The sequence below is a fragment of the Euprymna scolopes genome, chromosome 34 (assembly GCF_053919585.1).
Source record: "Euprymna scolopes isolate OS-2025 chromosome 34, ASM5391958v1, whole genome shotgun sequence".
In the NCBI taxonomy this organism is placed as follows: Eukaryota; Metazoa; Mollusca; class Cephalopoda; order Sepiida; family Sepiolidae; genus Euprymna; species Euprymna scolopes.
The window spans coordinates 5,514,400-5,538,559 of NC_136515.1; the positions used below are offsets into that span (position 1 = coordinate 5,514,400).

A 24,160-nucleotide genomic window follows, 5' to 3' on the forward strand; every position below is an offset into this window, starting at 1 on the left:
TCTGAATGAACCATTTTGAAGATCTTGCAGAATGTAAAACTTTGCTGATAAATGAAAACAGCCTTATTAAAATCAAATAGATGCAAAGAACCCTATTAAAAAATACATAGATGCAAAGAAACCTATTAAAAAATACATAGATGCAAAGAAACCTATTAAAAAATACATAGATGCAAAGAACCCTATTAAAAAATACATAGATGCAAAGAACCCTATTAAAAAATACATAGATGCAAAGAACCCTATTAAAAAATACATAGATGCAAAGAACCCTATTAAAAAATACATAGATGCAAAGAACCCTATTAAAAAATACATAGATGCAAAGAACCCTATTAAAAAATACATAGATGCAAAGAACCCTATTAAAAAATACATAGATGCAAAGAAACCTATTAAAAAATACATAGATGCAAAGAAACCTATTAAAAAATACATAGATGCAAAGAAACCTATTGAAAAATACATAGATGCAAAGAACCCTATTAAAAAATACATAGTAAAATTTGTAAATGTTGCAAACTCATCTTTTAATGATTTTCTTGGGAATTAAATCGTAAAAAAATTTGTACATCGTTTAGTAAAATCAAGCCACAGGATGAATGTGGTATTTTGGGGAGAGTTTCTAGTCTAGGGAAAAAATGGCACAAGTGGATGACTAAGGGAAAAATGGCACAAGTGGGTGACTAAGGGAAAAATGGCACGAGTGGATGACTAAGGGAAAAATGGCACGAGTGGATGACTAAGGGAAAAATGGCACAAGTGGATGACTAAGGGATGACTAAGAGGAAAAATGGCATGAGTTGAATAGAAAAGCGAACAATTAAATATGAATGTAAATTTAATGAGTTTATCAAAATTTTGGATAAAATACATAAAGGAAAAACACGAAAAAGTTTGGAATTAAAAAGAAAATTTAATTTACATTTTAAAAGTGGATGAGATTTCTTTGCTTAAAAAAAAGAAACAAAATTTTATTTTTTTGTTGATTTTGGAATCTGAATCGGTAATTGTATCGGAATCAGAAATTTATAACAGTATCACTAAGTCACTAAGTCAAATGGTCTCTGAATGCATACATGTGTCATGGGATAAGATACACGAAGAAGTCAGGGCAGTATATACATTGATATATACAAGGTCTGGCATGAAACTTTTCAGGAAAATTAATCTGTACGGTATTATTGGATGAATATCTTCTGTAATACAAATCTCTAACATCTGTTAGTGTGTGTGTGTTTGTATGTCTAAAATTTTTGACACAACACTCACAAAATTAATATTGTTTGAAAGCTCAGTCTCTTGGCTGACAAATATCCAAAAATTAGTTTAAAACAATTCTTTCTTTCACCTTCAACTGGGCCGTTTTTTACAAGGAGGGGTCACTTTTTTCGTCGACATTTTTGCAAAGTCATCATACGCCTTGCAATGACTAGCCTTATTTCGAAGGTCATCAGTCGTTTGTCGTGGGGAGCGTGTTGACTAAACCATTCGCATTTTTTTTTCACTTCCTTTTCATCTTAGCGTTACAGGTTCTAGCCTGCCTGTCTGCTTACAAATTTTTTTTTTTTTTCACTTGCACAGGTACTTGCTGCTATTTACATTTTTTCTTTTTTGTTTAGGGGTTGGTTAATTTTTTTTTTTTTTATGAAACATTGTTTAGGGCTCCGTTGATCAATACCCTTACCATAAACCTCTTCACACCCGAGCAACGCCAGGTACCCTCGCTAGTTTAATATAATCGGATCTTTCTTAGGTGAAATAATGATCCAAGTCATTCTCAATAGTCATACAAACAACATTAATTTGGATTCTTCAGACTACTGTTCTCATTTTGGGTGTCATTTTCACAGCATTTCGGTTGATGTAACCTCTGACCTTCTTCAGGTGTACCTTGTCAAATTCGGGAATCTGGACAGAATTTCGAACAGAACCCTTTATTTACTTGATAGGGGTAGCATGATCTCGTTCTGTCAGCCATAACTGGATAGAGATCCTAAGTAATTCGCAAGTGTATGTTTTTATCCAAATTTGAGAATTAAACCTTCACCGTTCAAGAGAATATAACTTTTACAATTGATTTTTTCCAAGTACTCTAACCATTGTGCAATGAGTTCTTGTTCAAGTTTGACGGAAACGTTCCAGAGTTCGACAAGATACATCTAAAGAAGGTACAAGATTACATTGATCAAAAAATTGTGAAAATCACACTCACGATGAGAACAGTAGTCGGAAGAAAGAATGCAAATAATATGAATAACCATTCCTCATCTCAAAAATTCAAAAACGTAATATTAATTTGGGTAAACAACCTCCATGATGCAATTGTGTCTGAGATGGGTAAATTTACTGATGACTGAAATTTTAACAAGTTTATATATAAAAAAAATTGTTTTTCTTTTTCTGTTGGTACGATTCTCATTTTGGTTGTTATTTTCACATTTCGGCTTTTGTAAACTCCGACTTTTTTTAGGTACGTTTTTTTTTTTTTGCACTTCGAAATCTCCCAGTTAAACTATAAAATCTATTCTACTTAAAAAAAAAAAAAAAGAAAATGATATTTTATCCACTTTCAAACCTCATTTATAACAAAAAAACAACAACTTGTATTTGATTAAGTGTATACAATGTATCTCGTATTGTGCTTCAGCATTAAATAACCGCAAAGTGTTAAACAGACAGGATCAAATTGATTTATCGTGAATCCAAATCATGTCTGCTAAAGTTGTTGACGTGTAAGTTGGAAATTTTAAGCAATCTTTTATGATATTTACGCCCTTTGCCAGGATGTTTGACACAAGATCAAGTGTGGGTTTGATGAAAGTGTTTTGTGGAACGAACTGGATTCGTACTTGGTACACCCAGTCCGTGTCGTTAACCACTTAGTCATCGTCACCCCTAGTGATTCTTTTATTTGTATTATTCAGACGTCTATTCTTGTTTCTCTCTCCCCCTTTACTATATTGTCCCTCCCTTCACTCTATTTCCTCCCTTCACTCTACTTTCTCCCCCCCTTCACTCTACTTTTCTCCCCCCTTCACTCTACTTTTCTCCCCCCTTCACTCTACTTTTCTCCCCCCTTCACTCTATTTTTCTCCCCCCCTTCACTCTATTTTTCTCCCCCCTTCACTCTACTTTTCTCCCCCCTTCACTCTACTTTTCTCCCCCCTTCACTCTACTTTTCTCCCCCTTCACTCTATTTTTCTCCCCCCCTTCACTCTACTTTTCTCCCCCCTTCACTCTATTTTTCTCCTCCTTTACTCCTTTATCTCCTCCCTTTACTTTATCTCCTCCTTACTCTATAGTCTCCCCCTTTCCTTTTATTATCTCTCTTCCTTCTATTATCTCTCTCTTTTCCTCTATTATCTCCCTTGATCTTGCCTCTTCTTCTGTCTACCTGGTCTTCTGCTCTCCTCCCCTTCTCTTCTGCTCTCCTCCCCTTCTCTTCTGCTCTCCTCCCCTTCTCTTCTGCTCTCCTCCCCTTCTCTTCTGCTCTCCTCCCCTTCTCTTCCTTTTCTCTGCTCCATTCTCCCCCTCCCCCCAATTAACTTTTTTACCCCCCCCTTCCATCCTCTCCTCCCACAATATATACTAAGTACCGCCATGCCATACTAACACCTGCTGAGGTTTTCAGGTAAGATAAGAACGGAAAAAGACACGCATAAGAGACACGAAAAATCTGCCGAGAAGAGTGCCGCGTGCAATAAACCTTCGCTGTTGGGCGCCTGCGGTATAAGCCCCCATAAACTAGCTTCGATCGTAGGTAAGACCCACTTGTAGACATCTTCATCATCTTCGTCTCATCCTTCTAAACACGTGTACAACTCTTGCATCCTTCTACTCAGCCACCCGCATGATACGTCTTTCCAGGGATGTGAGTTCTGTTATTTGCAGACATCAGACTTTTCTTCTTTTTTTTTTTATATCAACATTAGTTGTGATATTTTTTTTTAATCTCACAAGGTGTGTCTGAAAAATAATGGGACTGTTGTCATTAACTAATTTAAAGAAGAAAAATGTCAGATGGAGCGAGAAAAGGTAGATAGGGAGGTTGTTTCAGTACAGTGATTTTTTTTTTTTTTTTTTTTTTTTTTTTTTGTTACTCTGTGTTTGTCATTCTTTTTCCTTGATACTCATAGCAACATGACTCAGTGGTTGCAATGGTCGTGGAAATCTAAGATTATTTATTCGTGTGATATTATGTTAACTGACAGTGCAACATGCTTATTCCTCTTTTTCCCATATCTCACACAGCACACCCAGTCCTGTTACTTTTCGGACCAACCCTGTATTTGGCTAAAATTTTAATTTTTTCTTTTTCTTTTTTTTTTAATAATTAAATAAGAATTAAAAAAAAAAAAAAAACATTTTTTAATTTCTTTTAATTTAAAAAAAAAAATGTATACTTTTTTTATTAAAATTTTTTATTTAAATAAATTTCTTTTCTTTTAATCTTTAAAAATTTATTTTATTATGTAAAAAAATATTTTTAATTAAAAAAAAAAAAAATTTATTTAAAAAAAATATTTTTAATTAAAAAAAAAATTTATTTTATTATTGAAAAAAATATATTTTTAATTTAAAAAAATATGTATTTTATTGTTTAAAGAAAAATATTTTTAATTTAAAAAAAAAATTATTTTATTTAAAAAAAATAAAAATATTTTTTCATTTCAATAAAAATTTTTTTTTTTTTTTTTTTTACACTCTCTATTAGCTTTGCCTTCCCATTTCTTACCAAACATAGATTTAGTGTAGATGACATTCTGCTACTTTTATCCAAATATTTCCCCTTTTTAAATTTTTTCTTATTACCATTAAATCGTTTGTAGAAGACTTATGTGACCCCAGGTTGAGAATTCCTCAAAATGTTTTTCAGCCTTTTTTCCTTTTTTTTTTTTTTCTCTCAATTTCTCTCACATCCCTGGTCGTCACTTTTTCTTTTATTTTACTTTTCATTTTTTGCAAAATTATTATCACTTGCAGAGCCGGCGCCTCTGGAGGCCTCCTTAGTTTTATTTTTTATTCCCTTGATGGTAGTCACTTACTGCAGCAACAACATATTTGTTTTTTCTTTCTAAATTATAACTAGGGCTGTGACAACAGCATATTTTCATTCTTTTGAACCTCAAGTATATATCCGCCACAGTAAGACACAGTCAATCAACCAAGAACCACATAAGTCTATATAAAAACATAAGATGTTAACAGATATACACTTGAGTCAAAATAACGAAAAGAATATGCTGTTGTCACAGCCCTAATTCTAATACTAACAGATATCTAATACATGCATTAAACTATCCCAGTCCTGTTTTTATACCCCATCATAATACACCTAATTCCTGTAGCTTATTTCCAAGAACCACAGGCTTGGAACTCCCTTCCTGCTGACTGTTTCCCCCTACTTTTAACCTTGAACTTTCCAACACTGAGGTTAATAATTAATCTCCTGTCTTTGCGACAATCATCTTTCATTCTTGTTAGCTTATTACATTAAATGGCTTCACGTTTTTTTCCAGAGCAATTTCCATTAAAAAAAAAAATCCCAACTCTAACTAAAATTTAATCTTCCACTTAAGGTGGACTCCCTCTATCATGCTAGAAAAGTACTCACACCTGAGAGTATCCTGTACTTTTACAAGGCCACCATTCGCCCATGCATGGAGTATTGTTGCCACATCTGGGCTGATGCATCTACCACTAATCTCCCCCCCTCTTGGATAGGGTCCAAAAAGGGGTTTCCAATCCAATTTGTCAACTAGACTCCAACCCCTGTCCCATCGCCACACTATTGCATCCCTGTGCCTGTTTTGCAAGTATATTAGTTAAATGTGCTCTGATGAACTCATTGCACTTGTGCTCCCTCAACTAACATATCCCTGACAAACCTGCTTAGCAACAAAATCACACCCCTTCACTGTTGAGGTTCCTAAATGTCATAGTTTTCTACTCTAATAGCTTCTTCCCTAGAATGGCTAGACTTTTTTTTTTTTTTTTACACAGTGATCACCACTTATCAAGGCCCAGAATCCACTCAGGGATAAGGGTTATTGCAAGTACATTCCGTTAGTGTGGAGATTTGATGAAATGTTTACTTAAGGGGGCGGTTCATTAGGAATTTGTTAACGTTGGACTTGAACACATCCAAGTTGTAGTCCGGTGGGAAGCAGGCAGATGGAACAGAGTTCCACAGGCGGGCAGTTCTAAGAAAGAAGCTTTGTTCATGGAATCCACGTTTTGATTTAGGCACAGATATAGAGTGGGGGAAATTTTTGACAGTGGATTCAGCTAGACGGGTGTTTTTCGTGAAAGATTGGCGAGGGGGGACCAGAGAATGGAGTTCAGACGAGCACCTTTGGAATTCCCTTCCTGCTACCTGCTTCCTTAAATGTACTGATATGGTTCACATTGCATTTGAACTTCTGCAAACCTTATCTTCATCTTAGGCATAATCCCAAATAGTAACCCCTTACATCCACTTGGCAATATGCCTCCTTGTTTGGGATGAAGGTAAGTGAACAAAAAAAACGAAACGTGCATGTGACACCAACTGACATCCATCTCAGAATTTAGAATCTCAGAGGAATGTGGTGTCATCCTCATTACTTATTACGTCCTCTCGCAAACCATCCTAGTAATGCCTATCAGGAGTCTATAGGTAAAGTAGAATCTGCCCTGGATATGTCGAACATATATATATATATTTTTTTATTTCCTTTAACTAAATAGTCATATTTTGCTACGATGTGCAGAGCATTTCGATCATTATTGATCTCATCAGGCAAGAAAAAAAGAGGGAGAAATATTTTACCATGTCTAATGCGTAGCATGGTTTAAAGATCTTATGATAGGAAGTTGAAAGTTTAACCTTTACGGGTGTCTTCTGTTAAAAAAAGGAGGGGGGGGGGTTGGTAGGATGATGTGTAGATCTTAAAAAGGGTGTGAGAAAGGAAAGTTTTAGTAGTCAGGAGGAAGGTTAATGTAGCCAGTTACAATTTTTTTATTTTTATTTTTTTATTTTTTTTTTACAAGGAATCACCACTTATCAAGGCCTAGAGGCCACTCGAGGATAAGAGTGTACAGTGGTCAAAAGAACAATACAGTAATCGTTAGAAGTGTAAATTTGGTAAAATTAGATTACTTAAGGGGGACGGCTTGTCAAGGACTTGTTTACATTGGACTTGAAGACGGCCATATTGTAGCCAGTTGGAAAGCAGGGAAACAGAAGACAGTTCGACAGATGTGCAATTCTAAGAAAGAAACTTTGTTCATGGAATTTATGTTTGATTTTAAGCACAGATAAAGAGTGGCGGAAATTATTGATAGTGTTTTCAGCCAGACTAGTGTTTTTCATGAATGTTTGGCGAGGGGGGGGGACCATAGATTGAAGCTCGGACGAGCACTTGCCATGAAAATAACGATAAAATAGAGACAGGCTTACAACGTCTCTTCTGTGAGAAAGAAGTTGCAGGGAAGAGAAAAGGGCATCCCCCACAAGGCTATGAAGTCTATTGTGAACTCTGTCAAGGCAGGATAAGGTCTTCCTAGCAGCTCCTGCCTAGATGTGACACCAATACTCCATCCTTGGATGTACCTGGCTCTAATATAGGTAGAGAATTGTATCAGCAATGAGATATCTGCTGGGGTGGTACAGGGATCCTACCATTTTTCCAGCGACCTTGGCAACAGATTTGATGTACGTGTTCCATAAAAAAAAATGGGGAAGGAATATAAATGAGAAGGGATTTGGAGTGGGGTAGGGTATATCAGAAGGTCAGAAAGCAATATTTCAGACGATTTGAATTAGGTATTTATATTTAATTTACATTTTACAATTAGGAGCAGTTCATTGAATTTTAGGTCAGTGTTGATTTCGTATATATAAAGAAGCATAATGCTCTATTTCCTATTGTTGCTGGATTGAGCTTTTTTATTTGGTTGCGATTAATATTTATATTAGACTAGCGAGGGGTACCCGGCGTTGCCCGGTTGTTTGGAGGTGTGTGTGGGGGGGGGGTAAAAAAAAGTAAGTATGAGGATCGAACCCGAACTGTTGAGGCAAAGTTGTAAATTAAAGTGTGAAAAAAAAAACAAAAAACGTGCGACGTTAACCTTTGCCCCACCGCGAGATGCTAACGTAAACACGCTTAAATTTATTTAATTACTTGGATTTAGCAGGTGCCCGTTTTAAGGAGTTAATGAGGTCAAGTTTGACTGCGGGATAGTATTCATTTACTGCTAAACGCTTTATTTTCCCTCCCCCAAGATGTTATAGGAAAAAGACTAACCCACATGCGGCAAGCGACAAATGTTGAATATTTATCTTCCCGAAATCGAGCAAATTAAATAGACAGGAGAGCTTCGTTGTTAACTTTGAGATATTACGATTTATATGTGATATAAAAAGTTGTGAAGCGAGCAACCGCTTCTCTGAAAAAAGCCTTTTGTTGACATACAGAAAAAGCGAACACACATACATACATACATTTTCGCTTTTATATATATATAGAAGATTGAAGTTTACATTTGCTTTTGTCTAGTAAACTTATCTATCTAATTTGAATATGTGTGTATATATATATATATATATATATATATATATATATATTGCTTGAATCTTGTCTTCAAGGATCGGCCGATTCCATCTTTTGTATATTTTGGTTTCAATTCTAACTGATGGCACCCAAATAATATATATATTTTTTAATTTTAATCTCACTAACATATATAAGGTTCAATATAATAATCGATAGCGACTTGTCTCTGTCATAATAAATATGTAATCTGCATGAATTAAAATATCATATTTAAGTATATCTTACGACCAGGCGGCCTGCTGGTATATATATATATACGAGCAAACAGTTAATAAAACATGTTAAAAAACACTTTGAAAAAAAGTTAAAAACATATTTAATCAAAAAGGAAACACTTGATAAGTTTCATATATATATATATGTGTGTGTGTGTAGTCATCGACATACAGTCTTGTTTCGTTGTATCACAACTCATCAGTGCCGCTAAACTAGCATCTCTCCCAAGCCAAGGATTGAACCTAGAACCATCGTGTTGACAGTCAGTTATCCCACTCGACCGTGGAATTGACGCCCGTAAATAACTCGTCGGAATGTCTATTTAAATAGACACCCACCACCACTTTTATAGTGCTCAAATCGCCTGTTCGTAAACAAGCAAACAACGAGCTTCACATTTTCAGCCAATTAAGTAGCGGGTGATATATATATATATATATATATATATATATATATATATATATATATATATATATATATATACATATTAAATTGTGATTCAATGAATTTCAAAAAACTCTCATTGAAATGAAATGAAGTGGTTGAGTTTCATATCAAAGAATTTTTATTATTCTAAGCAAGACAAAGAATGCTTTAGAAAATTAATCTCCTTAACCATGTCTCATCAGAGGAGAGAAAATATTAGCAAATACTTATAAAGGTATGCACCCTATTTGCTAAAGTCAGTGAAACATGGAAAGCCAAAGTCAAAATAATAAATTTATCAGAAGTCCTGTAGGCACGCTATATAATGAATTATTTGGATTGTTCCAACTATTGTTCTCCTATTGAGTGTCATTTCACAACGTCGTGCGAATAATGCTTGAGATGAGAATAGTAGTCCAAATAGTACACTTTAGCAATCATCATCTAAAAAAATTGCAAAATATAATTCTCATCTGAGAGTCCTGTAAGATAGATTGGAAAGCCCCCCCCCCTCCCCCACCTGCCATAAGGTACATTTGAAAACTCTCCCCCTCCCTTCCCCATCTGTAAGGTAGATTTAAAAGCCCCCTCCCCTCTCCCAAGGTAGATTTGATCCCCCCCCCAACCGATATATTTGAAAGCCTCTTCCTCCTGGTATTGTAAACCCCCCCCCCCCGTCCTCCCCATATAAGGTAAATTTGTAAATCTCCTCGCTCTGTAAGGTATATTTGAAAGATCCCTCCCCCACTAAGGTAGATTTTAAAGATGCCCCCCCCCTCCCATAAGGAAGATTTGAAAGCTCCCCCCCCCCCGGTGGATTTGAACACCCACCCCCACCCCCCACTCATCCCATCCCTCATAAGGTAGATTTGGAAGCCTTGAACCCAGAATCACTGAGCGCCGGCGCTGCTATCTTGAGTTTCAAGAACGTTGTTTATTTTTTATTTTTATTGAAACCTGTATGCACCAGGATTACATCGACCTTGAGGGCATTTGAAATTTATTTTTCGTTAGCCTTTTTGAGGGATCGCTTATTTTAACTGATTATATAGGAGGTGGTGGTGGTAGGGACACAGACATGGATTGATGAGCTGGTTATGCCACGTTCAAATCCTGTCGGATCCATGGTACCCCTTAGAAATGTTGGCAACCTTCATGTAGTCCGTCCTGTTATCTACATGATTCTGGAATTTGAAAATATTTGTATGTTATTTCTTTAAAATGGTCATCTTGAAAAAGTCTTCAAATAAAGACAAAATATATAATTTTGTTTTTTTTCATATTTCATCACGGAGTATTATTTCCATAATTTTCATACGTCTTGAACAAGTTCAAAAGTATTTGTAAAATCAACATGAAACCAGTAATTTCTTCAAAAGTGCTCAAATATAAGTTAGAGCTTTATAAATATAGTTTATATAAACATTTAAAATGGTTGACACAAACCAGATGAAAAGAAATTGGAATCGTAGGAAGATCTTCCTCATTCCAGTAATTATCGGAGCAACGAGATTCATGAAAAAGAATTTTAAAAAGCTTAGCAAGTATAACCGGTGAACCAAGTGCAAGAGAGATTCAAACAATTGCATTTAGAATCTTAAAAAGATCTCCCGGTTGGAACATATGTGATAGCGGGTGATTGTTTTGTCTTTATTTCAAAACATCAATTTTTTTTATTATGATGTTGATCTTCTCACTGCATCGATTGCGAGAGGGTTCTAATACTACTTGATATTTGTTCTCAACAATTCACCTGACAGGTTCTGGGTCAGTTCACTGGCCTTTTACCTTTCGGACTGAGATATTCGTTCTGAGTAATACCTAGGAGGTCCACTCTTTGAAGCCTTGCCTCCCAGCTTTAGAAGGGGGGTAAGCCCATTGTTTAGTGCCTGAAGAATGCCAGCGGAGTTGCCCAGGCAATTTTTGCTCGGCCAGAGTGATCCTTCTTTAGGGAGACTGGCTTGATTCTTCCAACTTTTTGACCTTGTGTCACATCTTCCTTCAGTGGAAAGGAAGCAAATATCAACAGTAGCAAGAATAATTAATATGCACTGATTTGTGTAGACCAATTTAAATGTTTATATATATATATATATATATATATATAAGTAAATTTTTGGTACAGCAGAATGGAAGGAGAAATTTCAGAGGAAACATAATTAATTTAAATACCAAAAAAAAAAAACAAGAAATGGGCAGGTGAAATTAAAATATATATATATATATATTTTTTTTTTTTCTTTCAAGATGCCATGTTGATAGGGATACAATCATTTTTCGGAAAGTTTTTTTATTTTTTTTTTTTATTGGTACAATTGTTTCAGCCTTCAATATTGGCATATAAGGATATAATTATTCATCAAATTATAACTTGCACAACCCTGGGCTTCATCAGCGTGTTAAAAAAAACAATATTTGAAAACATTTTTCTGCCCACAAATAGGACCCTTTTAGTTAATACAGTCAGCATTTGTTTTCGTTTTTTTTTTAGGGTGGGGGTCTGAAGCACTTGTATGCAATGTTGCGACAAACAAATAAAAGAAGAAAAACCTTTTCAAAAATGAGTGTATCTATCTTTATTAATGTGGTATCTTGAAAGGAAAATATTTGTAGCTCTAGTATTGTACTATTGAGCTTTCTGAATGTGAACTTTATTTATTTATATGTAATCACTGCCCCAAATAATTAAATTATATATAAAGCTGTTATATATATATATATATATATATATATATATATATATATATACACACACACACACACATAACTGTATTTGTATTTCTCACATCAACGTAACTTTGTCATTTTTTTTATTTACTATATGGACATTTGTTTGAGTACAAAATGAAATTATAAAAAATAAAACAAAATGTAAAAAAATAATTATAAAATTGAATTCGCCAGAATGCATTCTGATTGTAAAAAAATCAGTTGTTAATAGTTAATAAAAAAAAATGAAAATAAATGCATTTCATTTTACTTCAAAGTTTTCAGAGATCAAGGGGCCCTTTTCGGGGCTAACACTTGATCGTTTAATGAGATAACAGAAATTTGAATATTTCATTAAATTCGCATTTACCTCATAATATTCCTCTCACTGATTGACCAGTTAACTTTTTAGGAATATCTTAATCTTCCCGTATTTCACAACAAGAATTCATCTAGTCTGGTGGAAACCATATTGCTTGGAAAAGGCAAAACAATGTTCAAATAAGCCAGTGTGGGGTAAACATACTAAGAGAATCTTATTTTGGCTTTGAATGCTATTGTACTGTCAAACCCCTGTACAAAGAGACCTGAGGCGCTCGGGAATAGTGTCTAATAGGCGTTTAGGTTCTCTCCAGTAGATATTTAGAATGAAGTACTTTCTCACCTTTTAAAATCTGATAATTTGTCTTTTTTTTTTTTTTTTTTTTTTTTTTAAAAAGAATTTTAACTGTTGTAATAAAAAAAAAAAATGAAACTTTTTTAGCAAAAAAAATTTTTTCGCATATTAAAAAATTGAAAATTTTGCAAGCAATTTTTTACATCCAATAATTGGGATCAAAAACAATCTCTTAACAACCATTAAAGAAAACCTCTCATTAGTTATAAAACTATAACTAATTGTTTGTTGGTGAATTATTAAAGTCAAGAATCAAATAAAACATACATTGTTTTGAAATAAACTAGCAGGGTGACCGAAGGTTGCCTGGGATTGAATGATGATCAATAAATGTTTCATACTTCCATATTTTTATTGTCATCGAAATCGATGAAATCGACCATTTTTCAATGAAATCGATTGATTGCCTGCTTCAATAGGGGCCCATCATTGTGCACCAAGATGATTCAGAGTGACTTCATCCATAATATATTGAAGTCTACATTGCACTGTAGAGAATCTTTCATAAAATTATTTTTATATATAATGGCTTGTGTAGCAATAACCAAAATGGGGGGAAATAAGGAGCTTACCTCGGATGCATCTGTTGTGTTGCAGGCCGAGCGGAAGAGAGTTCCAAGATGGCGTCCATGGGTTTTTATTATGGCATTGACCTCATGCAATTCTCGCAGAATCAGGTGTGCTCTTGCGCGATTATGCAAATACATCATTCCCAGCCGTTATAAAGGCAGGACGCTGGGAAGCAGTCAGGCAGTGTTTTGCAGATTATGTGTAGGTGGTTCTGGCGATTGGATTGTTCTTTGTGACGAACCATGAATCTGCGAGAAACGAGTTTTCTTCTGCCTTTTTTTTTTTTTCTGTCTCCTTCTTTTTCTTTCTCTACGGTCATTACAGCCAGGAAATCCCTCTCTTCTAGAGGTGGGCAGTGCAGGGTTAAACTGACTATTTTCTATTTTTGTTCCTGATTTTTGCTTACTACATTTTGCTACTGCTTGCAATTGTGCTCTAAACAGAATCATTTCGAAGATTCCCCTGTCATATCAAAGAATCCACAGTTGATTTGATGTGCCTGACCTTAGTGCTTGTGCGATGATAATGGTTTGAATTTAAGTTTAAAATGAAAAAGTCAAGTATCATTATTCAACTGCGGACTAAACAGAAAAATGCTGCTTGTAATCATTTGACATAACGAAAAATGAAAAGTCCTTCTGTCATTGAAAAATAAGGTAAACCACTATCAATAATTTCCCTCACTCTTTATCTATGCCTAAACCTAAATGTAGATTCTATGAACAAAGCTTCTTTCTTAGAACTGCGCGCCTGTGGAACTCTGTTCCATTTTCCTGCTTTCCAACTGACATAAAAGAAAAAACCTTTTCAAAAATGAGTGTATCTATCTTTATTAATGTGGTATCTTGAAAGGAAAATATTTGTAGCTCTAGTATAGTACTATTGAGCTTTCTGAATGTGAACTTTATTTATTTATATGTAATCACTGCCCCAAATAATTAAATTATATATATATAAAGCTGTTATATATATATATATATATATATATATATATATATATATATATATACACACACATACATAATAACTGTATTTGGTCATCTTCAAATCAAGGGATAACTCATAACCGTATTATATACGGTCCAAGGGAGATCATTTCTAACAGTTTATTAATTTCAACATTGTTAATCTTGAAATGTTATTTAAATTCTTATTTAAAAAAAAAATTCGATGTAGAAATTTTCCAGAACCTCAATGCTTTTACTTAAAAGTTTAAAGCCAGATTCGGCAGTGTAAATAGTTTCAAATTCATTTACATTTTTAAAGTCATAAAGTAATGAATCTCCCTTTTTAACTAAAAATTAAAATGAGCAACTTTTTTTATGAAGAAATCGGAATGCATTATGGTGGATTTAATTTTGTAATTACATTTTTTTTTTAATAGGATGTTTAAAATTTTGTTTATTTCACACGATTTTTTTACTTTTATTTCAATAATAAAATAGTAAAAAAAAAAATGTAAGTCACGTAGATATGAGAAATGCATAAAAAGTTCTTTGTACGTTTTTAATTTAGACTTATTTTATTTATTGATTTTTTTTTTGTTTATTAGAAAAATAATTTTTTATTTTAAAAAAGTTCCATTTAAAATTTTTTAATGAATTTTTAAATTCATGATTTTTTATTTACTCATTTAAATTTTTTTAATTAGTTCATTTTTTAATGATTTTTAAATTCCTAACTTTTATTTACTCATTTAAATTTTTTTAATTAGTTCATTTTTTTAATGATTTTTAAATTCCTGACTTTTATTTACTCATTTAAATTTTTTAATTAGTTCATTTTTTAATGATTTTTAAATTCCTAACTTTTATTTACTCATTTAATTTTTTTAATTAGTTCATTTTTTTAATGATTTTTTAATTCCTGACTTTTATTTACTCATTTAAATTTTTTAATTAGTTCATTTTTTAATGATTTTTAAATTCCTAACTTTTATTTACTCATTTAATTTTTTTAATTAGTTCATTTTTTAATGATTTTTAAATTCATGACTTTTATTTACTCATTTAATTTTTTTAATTAGTTCATTTTTTAATGATTTTTTAATTCCTGACTTTTATTTACTCATTTAATTTTTTTAATTAGTTCATTTTTTAATGATTTTTAAATTCCTAACTTTTATTTACTCATTTAAATTTTTTTAATTAGTTCATTTTTTAATGATTTTTAAATTCCTAACTTTTATTTACTCATTTAATTTTTTTTAATTAGTTCATTTTTTTAATGATTTTTAAATTCCTGACTTTTATTTACTCATTTAATTTTTTTAATTAGTTCATTTTGTAATGATTTTTAAATTCCTAACTTTTATTTACTCATTTAATTTTTTTAATTAGTTCATTTTTTAATGATTTTTAAATTCCTAACTTTTATTTACACATTTAATTTTTTTAATTAGTTCATTTTTTAATGATTTTTAAATTCCTAACTTTTATATACTCATTTAATTTTTTTAATTAGTTCATTTTTTAATGATTTTTAAATTCCTAACTTTTATTTACTCATTTAATTTTTTTAATTAGTTCATTTTTTTAATGATTTTTTAATTCCTGACTTTTATTTACTCATTTAAATTTTTTAATTAGTTCATTTTTTAATGATTTTTAAATTCCTAACTTTTATTTACTCGTTTAATTTTTTCAATTAGTTCATTTTTTAATGATTTTTAAATTCCTAACTTTTATTTACTCATTTAATTTTTTTAATTAGTTCATTTTTTAATGATTTTTAAATTCCTGGCTTTTATTTACTCATTAAATTTTTTTAATTAGTTCATTTTTTAATGATTTTTAAATTCCTAACTTTTATTTACTCATTTTATTTTTTTAATTAGTTCATTTTTTTAATGATTTTTAAATTCATGACTTTTATTTACTCATTTAATTTTTTTTAATTAGTTCATTTTTTAATGATTTTTAAATTCCTAACTTTTATTTACTCATTTAAATTTTTTAATTAGTTCATTTTTTAATGATTTTTTAATTCCTAACTTTTATTTACTCATTTAAATTTTTTAATTAGTTCATTTTTTAATGATTTTTAAATTCCTAACTTTTATTTACTCATTTTATTTTTTTAATTAGTTCATTTTTTAATGATTTTTAAATTCCTAACTTTTATTTACTCATTTTATTTTTTTAATTAGTTCATTTTTTAATGATTTTTAAATTCATGACTTTTATTTACTCATTTAATTTTTTTAATTAGTTCATTTTTTAATGATTTTTGAATTCCTGACTTTTATTTACTCATTTAAATTTTTGTAATTAGTTCATTTTTTAATGATTTTTAAATTCCTAACTTTTATTTACTCATTCAATTTTTTTAATTAGTTCATTTTTTAATGATTTTTAAATTCCTGACTTTTATTTACTCATTTAATTTTTTTAATTAGTTCATTTTTTAATGATTTTTAAATTCCTAACTTTTATTTACTCATTTTATTTTTTTAATTAGTTCATTTTTTAATGATTTTTAAATTCCTGACTTTTATTTACTCATTTAATTTTTTGTAATTAGTGCATTTTTTAATGATTTTTAAATTCCTAACTTTTATTTACTCATTTAATTTTTTTAATTAGTTCATTTTTTAATGATTTTTAAATTCCTAACTTTTATTTACTCATTTTATTTTTTTAATTAGTTCATTTTTTAATGATTTTTAAATTCATGACTTTTATTTACTCATTTAAATTTTTTTAATTAGTTCATTTTTTAATGATTTTTAAATTCCTAACTTTTATTTACTTATTTTATTTTTTTAATTAGTTCATTTTTTTAATGATTTTTAAATTCCTGACTTTTATTTACTCATTTAAATTTTTTAATTAGTTCATTTTTTAATGATTTTTAAATTCCTAACTTTTATTTACTCATTTAATTTTTTTTAATTAGTTCATTTTTTTAATGATTTTTAAATTCCTGACTTTTATTTACTCATTTAAATTTTTTTAATTAGTTCATTTTTTAATGATTTTTAAATTCCTGACTTTTATTTACTCATTTAAATTTTTTTAATTAGTTCATTTTTTAATGATTTTTAAATTCCTAACTTTTATTTCCTCATTTAAATTTTTTTTGATTAGTTCATTTTTTAATGATTTTTAAATTCCTAACTTTTATTTACTCATTTAAATTTTTTAATTAGTTCATTTTTTAATGATTTTTAAATTCATGACTTTTATTTACTCATTTAAATTTTTTTAATTAGTTCATTTTTTAATGATTTTTAAATTCCTGACTTTTATTTACTCATTTAATTTTTTTAATTAGTTCATTTTTTAATGATTTTTAAATTCCTAACTTTTATTTACTCATTTAATTTTTTTAATTAGTTCATTTTTTAATGATTTTTAAATTCATGACTTTTATTTACTCATTTAAATTTTTTAATTAGTTCATTTTTTAATGATTTTTAAATTCCTAACTTTTATTTACTTATTTAAATTTTTTAATTAGTTCATTTTTTAATGATTTTTAAATTCCTAACTTTTATTTACTCGTTTAATTTTTTTAATTAGTTCATTTTTTAATGATTTTTAAATTCCTAACTTTTATTTACTTATTTAAATTTGTTTTTATCTTTATTAATTTCTTAAATTGTCACATGGTTTTTTATTTATTTAAAAATATCCATCTATTCAATTTATTTTTTATTTTTTAAATTTATTTTTAAAATGTTAAAGAATTTTTTAAATCCAAATATTTTTTATACGTTTTTATTTAAAAAAAAAATAAAATAAATAAAAAAAAAATGCCCCTGAGGTAGACTGATCCAAAACATTTTTGTTGTGCTTTTTATATTTGTTCTTTATCTTAAATTTATTGTCTGCATTTTTTTTTGTACACACGCACATACATGTTATGTTTTGAAAGTGTTTGAAAAGTAGATGAGAAAACTTCAAGATTATGTTCTATACGTGTAAAACAACCTTTTTGTTTTAAGGGAGGGGGGAGGTTGTTTCTGTAATTCTAGTCATATTTCCATTATAATATATTTCCTCCTCTGCATAGTCTTCGGTTTGTGCCGATCAAATTTGTTTACGTGTGTTTAGTTTTCTTTATTCTGCCCTTCAAAACATGAAGGGCCAACATTAACACGGCTTTTATATTTTTAATATCTTTTTCCTTTTTTTTTTTTTTTTTTTTTTTAATGTAACACAATGAAAAACGCTCGTCTAGCTGAAACCACTATCAATAATTTCCCACACTCAAATGCTGCTCGTATCTAATCATTTGACATAACAAAAAATGAAAAGTCCTTCTGTCATTGAAAAATAAGGTAAACCACTATCAATAATTTCCCTGACTCTTTATCTGTGCCTAAACCTAAACCAAGATGTCATGAACAAAGCTTCTTTTTAGACACACCTTATCCTGCCTTAACAGATTTCAAAATAGATTCATAATCTAGTGGGGGGATGCCCTTTTCTCTTCCCTGCAACCTCTTCCCCACAGAAGAGACGTTACGAGCCTGTCTCTGCTTTATCATTATTTTCATGGCAAGTGCTCGTCTGAGCTTCAATCTATAATCCCCCATCTCGCCAAACTTTTACGAAAAACACTTGTCTAGCTGAAACCGCTATCAATAATTTCCTCCACTCTTTATCTGTGCCTAAACCTAAATGTAGATTCCATGAACAAAGTTTCTTTCTTAAAATTGCACGCCTGTAGAATTCTCTTCTGTTTTCCTGCTTTCCAGCTGACTACAATATGGTCGTCTTCAAGTCTAATGTAAACAAGTTCTTGATGAGCCGGACCCTTAAGTAATCCAATTTACCAAATGTTCACTACTAACGATTACTATAATATTGTCCCATTGACTACAGTACACTCCTTAACCCTTATCCTCGAGTGGCCTCCGGGCCTTGAGTGGTGACTCCTTTGTATAAAAAGAAAAAGAAAAAACATAAGACCCAGGCTTATTTTAGCCGTGATCCTGTTACTGGGATAATGCTTATCTGATATGTACAAACATGATATGTACGAACAGCGATACACTATAGCACACATTGTATGTGTTTGATGTTTACGATAAAAAAGGTATTTAGTTCTATCCTACTGCAGGAACTGTGACGCCAGAGTCGAAAAATGGGATTGAGAAGTCAGCGCCCCTTAGGCGGGGCACTCTAACCTGCAAAAAACATGACTGTGTAGACCTGTCAGCATTCCCCGTTTGCCTCAGGCGATTAGCAATAAATAAATCCCTTCTAAAAGAGAGAAGACAAACCTGAGAGGGTGGACCTCCTAGAAGTAGCGTAGCAACTATTTTTGCTACCCTGGGGTGGTCGTAATATTTGCCCACCCCTGTTAATAATCTGTTAACCTTCAAAATTCCAGAAAGTCATCAAAATATTTATTTTTGTGGAATTACCAATCGAAGACCTAATTCTAAACTACTGTTATTAGTCCCAAACGTTCATCTTATTGCAGTACGTATATATATATATATATATATATATATATATATATATATAAAGTAAATTTTTTGGTACAGCAAAATGGAAGGAGAAATTTCAGAGGAAACATAATTTAATTTAAATACCAAAAAACAAAAACAAAAAAAAAACGGGCAGGTGAAATTATTAAAATTTCCTTAAGGTCTTATCGTCTGACCCTCTAAGAGGAAACGTCAGAATGATAAATTAAAAACTAAGAAACGAATGAGGAAAGAAGGGAATTTGGTTTCAGTTGGAAGACCAGTGAGGAAAAAAAAAAAAAAAAAAAAAAAATCTCACTGTTCAGGTGGTTTTAAATCAATAAATATCTCCAACTGATGTTTCAAAATCTGTTGTCTACCTAGCCTATGTAGACAAAAAATTTTGAAACATCAGTTGGAGATATTTATTGATTTAAAACCACCTGAACAGTGAGATTTTTTTTTTTTTTTTTTTTTTTCCTCACTGGTCTTCCAACTGAAACCAAATTCCCTTCTTTCCTCATTCGTTTCTTAGTTTTTAATTAATCATTCTGACGTTTCCTCTTAGAGGTACATATATATATAAATAAATTCTGCCCTTTGGCACATGCTGCCTGGACTGGTCCCCATTCCCCCAAACCCTCACCCCACCTCCCTCCTCCCAGCTACGCCTCTGCCTCCAAGAACTGCACTGAATTGGGGCCTGAGAATAAAAATCCAAGTATTTACAGATCTTGGTTTGTGGGTATTTTTTTTTTATTACTTACACGTATAGAACATAATCCCCAAGTTATGTCAATTTTCCAAACATTTTGTATATATTTTTTTATTGTCTTAAATATCGTCGCCTTTCGGTTGCTATCTTGCTTGCATTTTACTATTTTTTGTTGTATAAAAATTTTCAATTTGTATATATTTTTATATGTGTGTGGGAGGGATTATTTTTTGTTTTATAAAAATTTTCAATATGTATTTTTTGGTGTGTATGGAGGGGGGAATTATTTTCCATTTTTGTAGTTTTTAAAACCTGTTTTAATTTGTCTCTTTTTTTTTTTTTTTTTTTTTTTTTTTTCAATTAATTTTGAAACTTGAAATTTTTTATTTTTTTAATTTTGAAACTTAAAAATGTTTTTTTTTTAATTTTTTTATCATCTTACATTGGCAGCTTTTTAATTTTTTTGTTTGCTACATGTTTAAAATTTTTGTTTGCTACATGGTTAAAAATCTGTTCAAATTTTTATGCACATAAATGTATTTTCAGAAATCCTATTTAACACCATGTAGAATATGATTATCAATAGAGTTGTCTCCCTTATCCTTCAGATTTCACTAACTGTCCATAAAGAAGTTAAAAACGTTATTAATTTTATCTTCTTAAAGTAGATTTGCTTTTTTATATAACTTTAATTTAAAATACATGCTGGAAAATCGTAATTCTGTGTGTGTGTATATGTGTTCGCATAATTCAGAAACTACATAAGATACACTTAAATTAGTATATTAAGTGGGAAGGGTAAAATAACTTTTTCCAGTTTTTAATCGTAGTTGTTTAAAGCACAACCTTGAAAGTTCGTTTGGTTTCTTTTTTTTTTCATTTTTCTCTTTTTCGGTTTTTTTTCTTTCGTTTCTATTTCTTTATTCCTTTTTTCCTATTTTCTCTTTCATTTTCTTTTTTTTCCTTTTCTTTGTCTTTTTTCCATTTTCTTTTTTTTCATTTTTTCCCAGTCTTTTTTTTTTTTTTCCCCCCCCGGTCTTTTCTTTTTTTTTCCCCCCCCGGTCTTTTCTTTTTTTTTCCCCGGTCTTTTCTTTTTTTTTCCCCCCCCGGTCTTTTCTTTTTTTTTCCCCGGTCTTTTCTTTTTTTTTCCCCCGGTCTTTTCTTTTTTTTTTTTTTTTCCGGTCTTTTCTTTTTTTTTTTTTTCCGGTCTTTTCTTTTTTTTGTTTCTATTTTTAAAACTTTTTTCTTTTTATTATTTGTTCTTTTCTTTTTCTTTCATTTCAGTTTTTCAAATATTTTCTTTTACATAATCTCATTAAAAAATATTTCTACTTTGTTATCCTGATCCCAGGTATCACTGGGTGATCTTGCTTGTCAGTAAATAAAACATTGCGTCGACTATTTTCATAACATTTTAATATTTGATCTTATACTTCCCTCTTTCTCGACTTATATGACGCGCTATATTTTACCACAAATGTTGAGTCTTTACAAGACGGAATGATAAAATTTTTTACCTTAAAGAAAACAACACTACAACTTTATTTTTAAACTTTTATTGAAAAGCTCCATTCAGATAATTTGATTATGTAATAGAGCTGACATCTATTGAATGTAGCCGCTTTCAGCCTCAATCACCGCCTTGATATGAGTCCGATACTGAGAGCATACCTTTTCCACAAGCACAGATGGGAGCTTATAAAATATTTGACGGATAGTGGCAATCAGATTGGCTTTGGTGTTGTAAGAGGTCTTGTTGGTGATGTTCTTGATATATGAACAAACAAAGCCTCTGTCCCATCGACGAGATGTTGCATCCCTCAAACAAAACAAAAAAGCTGTAAATATTTTTAACTTTGACCCCTATTATGACCCCTTAAAATTTATTGATTTGGGCTCAAATCAAGTTATTAAGTTAGATCCATGTCCAAGGAACGTATGTCTGAAATTTCAAGTCATTAGACCCAAAATTGTCGGAGGAATTTGGTAGAGTTCTCAAAGGTCAAATCGTTGAACTTTGACCCCTTAATCGCCAAATTTCTGGCCGAAAACTGGATTACAAAGATTTCCCCAAATCTCAGTACCCTGTATATCAAATTTCGAGTCTGTAGGCTTCAAATCGACAGAGTTATTGCGTAGGGAAATGTACACGCACAGGCACTTTCACTTTTATAGATATAGATATGTTTCGCATTATTCATCTTCATCTGTTTTCATCTTGTGTTATTGTAACGCTGTCATTTAAACTGAATCTCAGTGCCCCACTGGTGTAGCTAGTCCCAGGAGATTCAACTCCTAGGCCAAGTAAGATGGGGCTGAAACCATCTGTTAATTGCTATAATACCTATAGGCCCTGATTACATTAGATACATCCATTAGTAAATATAAGGCAGGTGTATATGTGTTTTTCGCTAAGTAATAGATTGGATGTAGTGTGCCACAGGCGGGCAGTTCTGGCAAAGAAGCTTTATTCATGGAATCTGCATTTAGATTTAGCCACAGATAGAGAGGGGGGGGAAATTGTTGATGGAGGTTGTAGATAGTCGAGTATATTTTGCAAAAGTTTGGCAAGGGAGGACCATAGATTGAAGTTCAGACATGTGTTCTTTTGAATTCGGGGAAAGACTCTGAGAGATTCCAGAGTTAGACATGATTCACAAAAGAATATCGGAGGTTATATCGACCGAAACGTTGTGAAAATAATACTTAAGATGAGAACAGTAGTCTGAATAATATGAATTATCAATCCTCATCTAAAAAAATCGAGAATGATTGGTTAATTAGTTTAGGAATTCTGTAACTATAATTATATATATAAAAAAATTACCTTTTTTGTATATTTAGAGATAAAATACAAGCTTCCACCTTTGCTTTATTTATTTTTCGCACACTGCTTATTTATGTGCTGTTCCCTGTTTTTTTCTGTGTTAGTTTTTTTTTTGCATTTATATTTGAGACTAATCCAACGTTGTCCGGGATTGAATGATGATCAGTGAATGTTTTACACTCCCATATTTTTTATTGTCATCAAAATTGGTGAAATCATTAATTGTCAATCAACTCGATTGATTGCCTGCTCTAGTTGGGGACCCATTGTGGTGCACCAGGGTGAATTTGCGCATGCATAAAACTAATAGAAATATGTTGAAATCAACAGGTTGCGTTTCAGCTTCCCAACATATTTCTGTATGCGTTGATAAGATTTTACTCCTTATAAATCATTCTTGGTGTGTGATTACTAGTTCCTTTTATTTTCAGTGTTATGTGACCAGTAGTTTAAGAGTTTATCGGTTAAATATTTACACACAACACACACATACATACATCTGTCTTATTTATATAGATTTAGTAATACAAAAGTCTTTCCAAAAGTAAACTCTTCTATTAAAAAAAAAAAAAAAAAATTCTCGAAAAGTTGAAGAGCTATAAAGGCAGGATTGGTACCATGAAAAACAGCGACCATTTGTGCTCCAGAATTTATTTTTCTACATAGTCGCCGGCATTCTCAATGCACCTTTGCCAGGAATTCAGTGACGTCTTTGCTTCTGACATGCATCCAAGACAGGATGCTTTCTTAAAGTGACTCACACCGTCAATATCTGCAACAAAGAGATGAATCTTCCAGGTTATGATTGCATAAATTCAGTCATCATAATCATGTTGACACACCGGTTCCTGCTGGATCACCAAAGTTAAGCAACGTTGAACCTGGTCAGTACTAAATGGGTGACAATTTGGAACTTTCATGTGTTGTATGCGCTCTCTGCTTATCTTGGCATTGGTTTCCAGTTGTCCTGGACTTTTCCTTGCCACTGGACTCAGTGTCG

General features: G+C 31.2%; 1 protein-coding gene across 1 annotated transcript in view; it reads left to right on the forward strand.

The window, feature by feature from the left end:
• Nucleotides 1-24,160, forward strand: part of LOC145259046 (E3 ubiquitin-protein ligase MYCBP2-like) — a 563,294-nt gene that overhangs the window by 355,443 nt on the left and 183,691 nt on the right. The window contains exon 55 of the mRNA XM_080116672.1: nucleotides 3,635-3,763. Coding sequence (XP_079972798.1) covers nucleotides 3,635-3,763 — 129 coding nt within the window. The remainder of the gene's footprint in view (nucleotides 1-3,634; nucleotides 3,764-24,160) is intronic.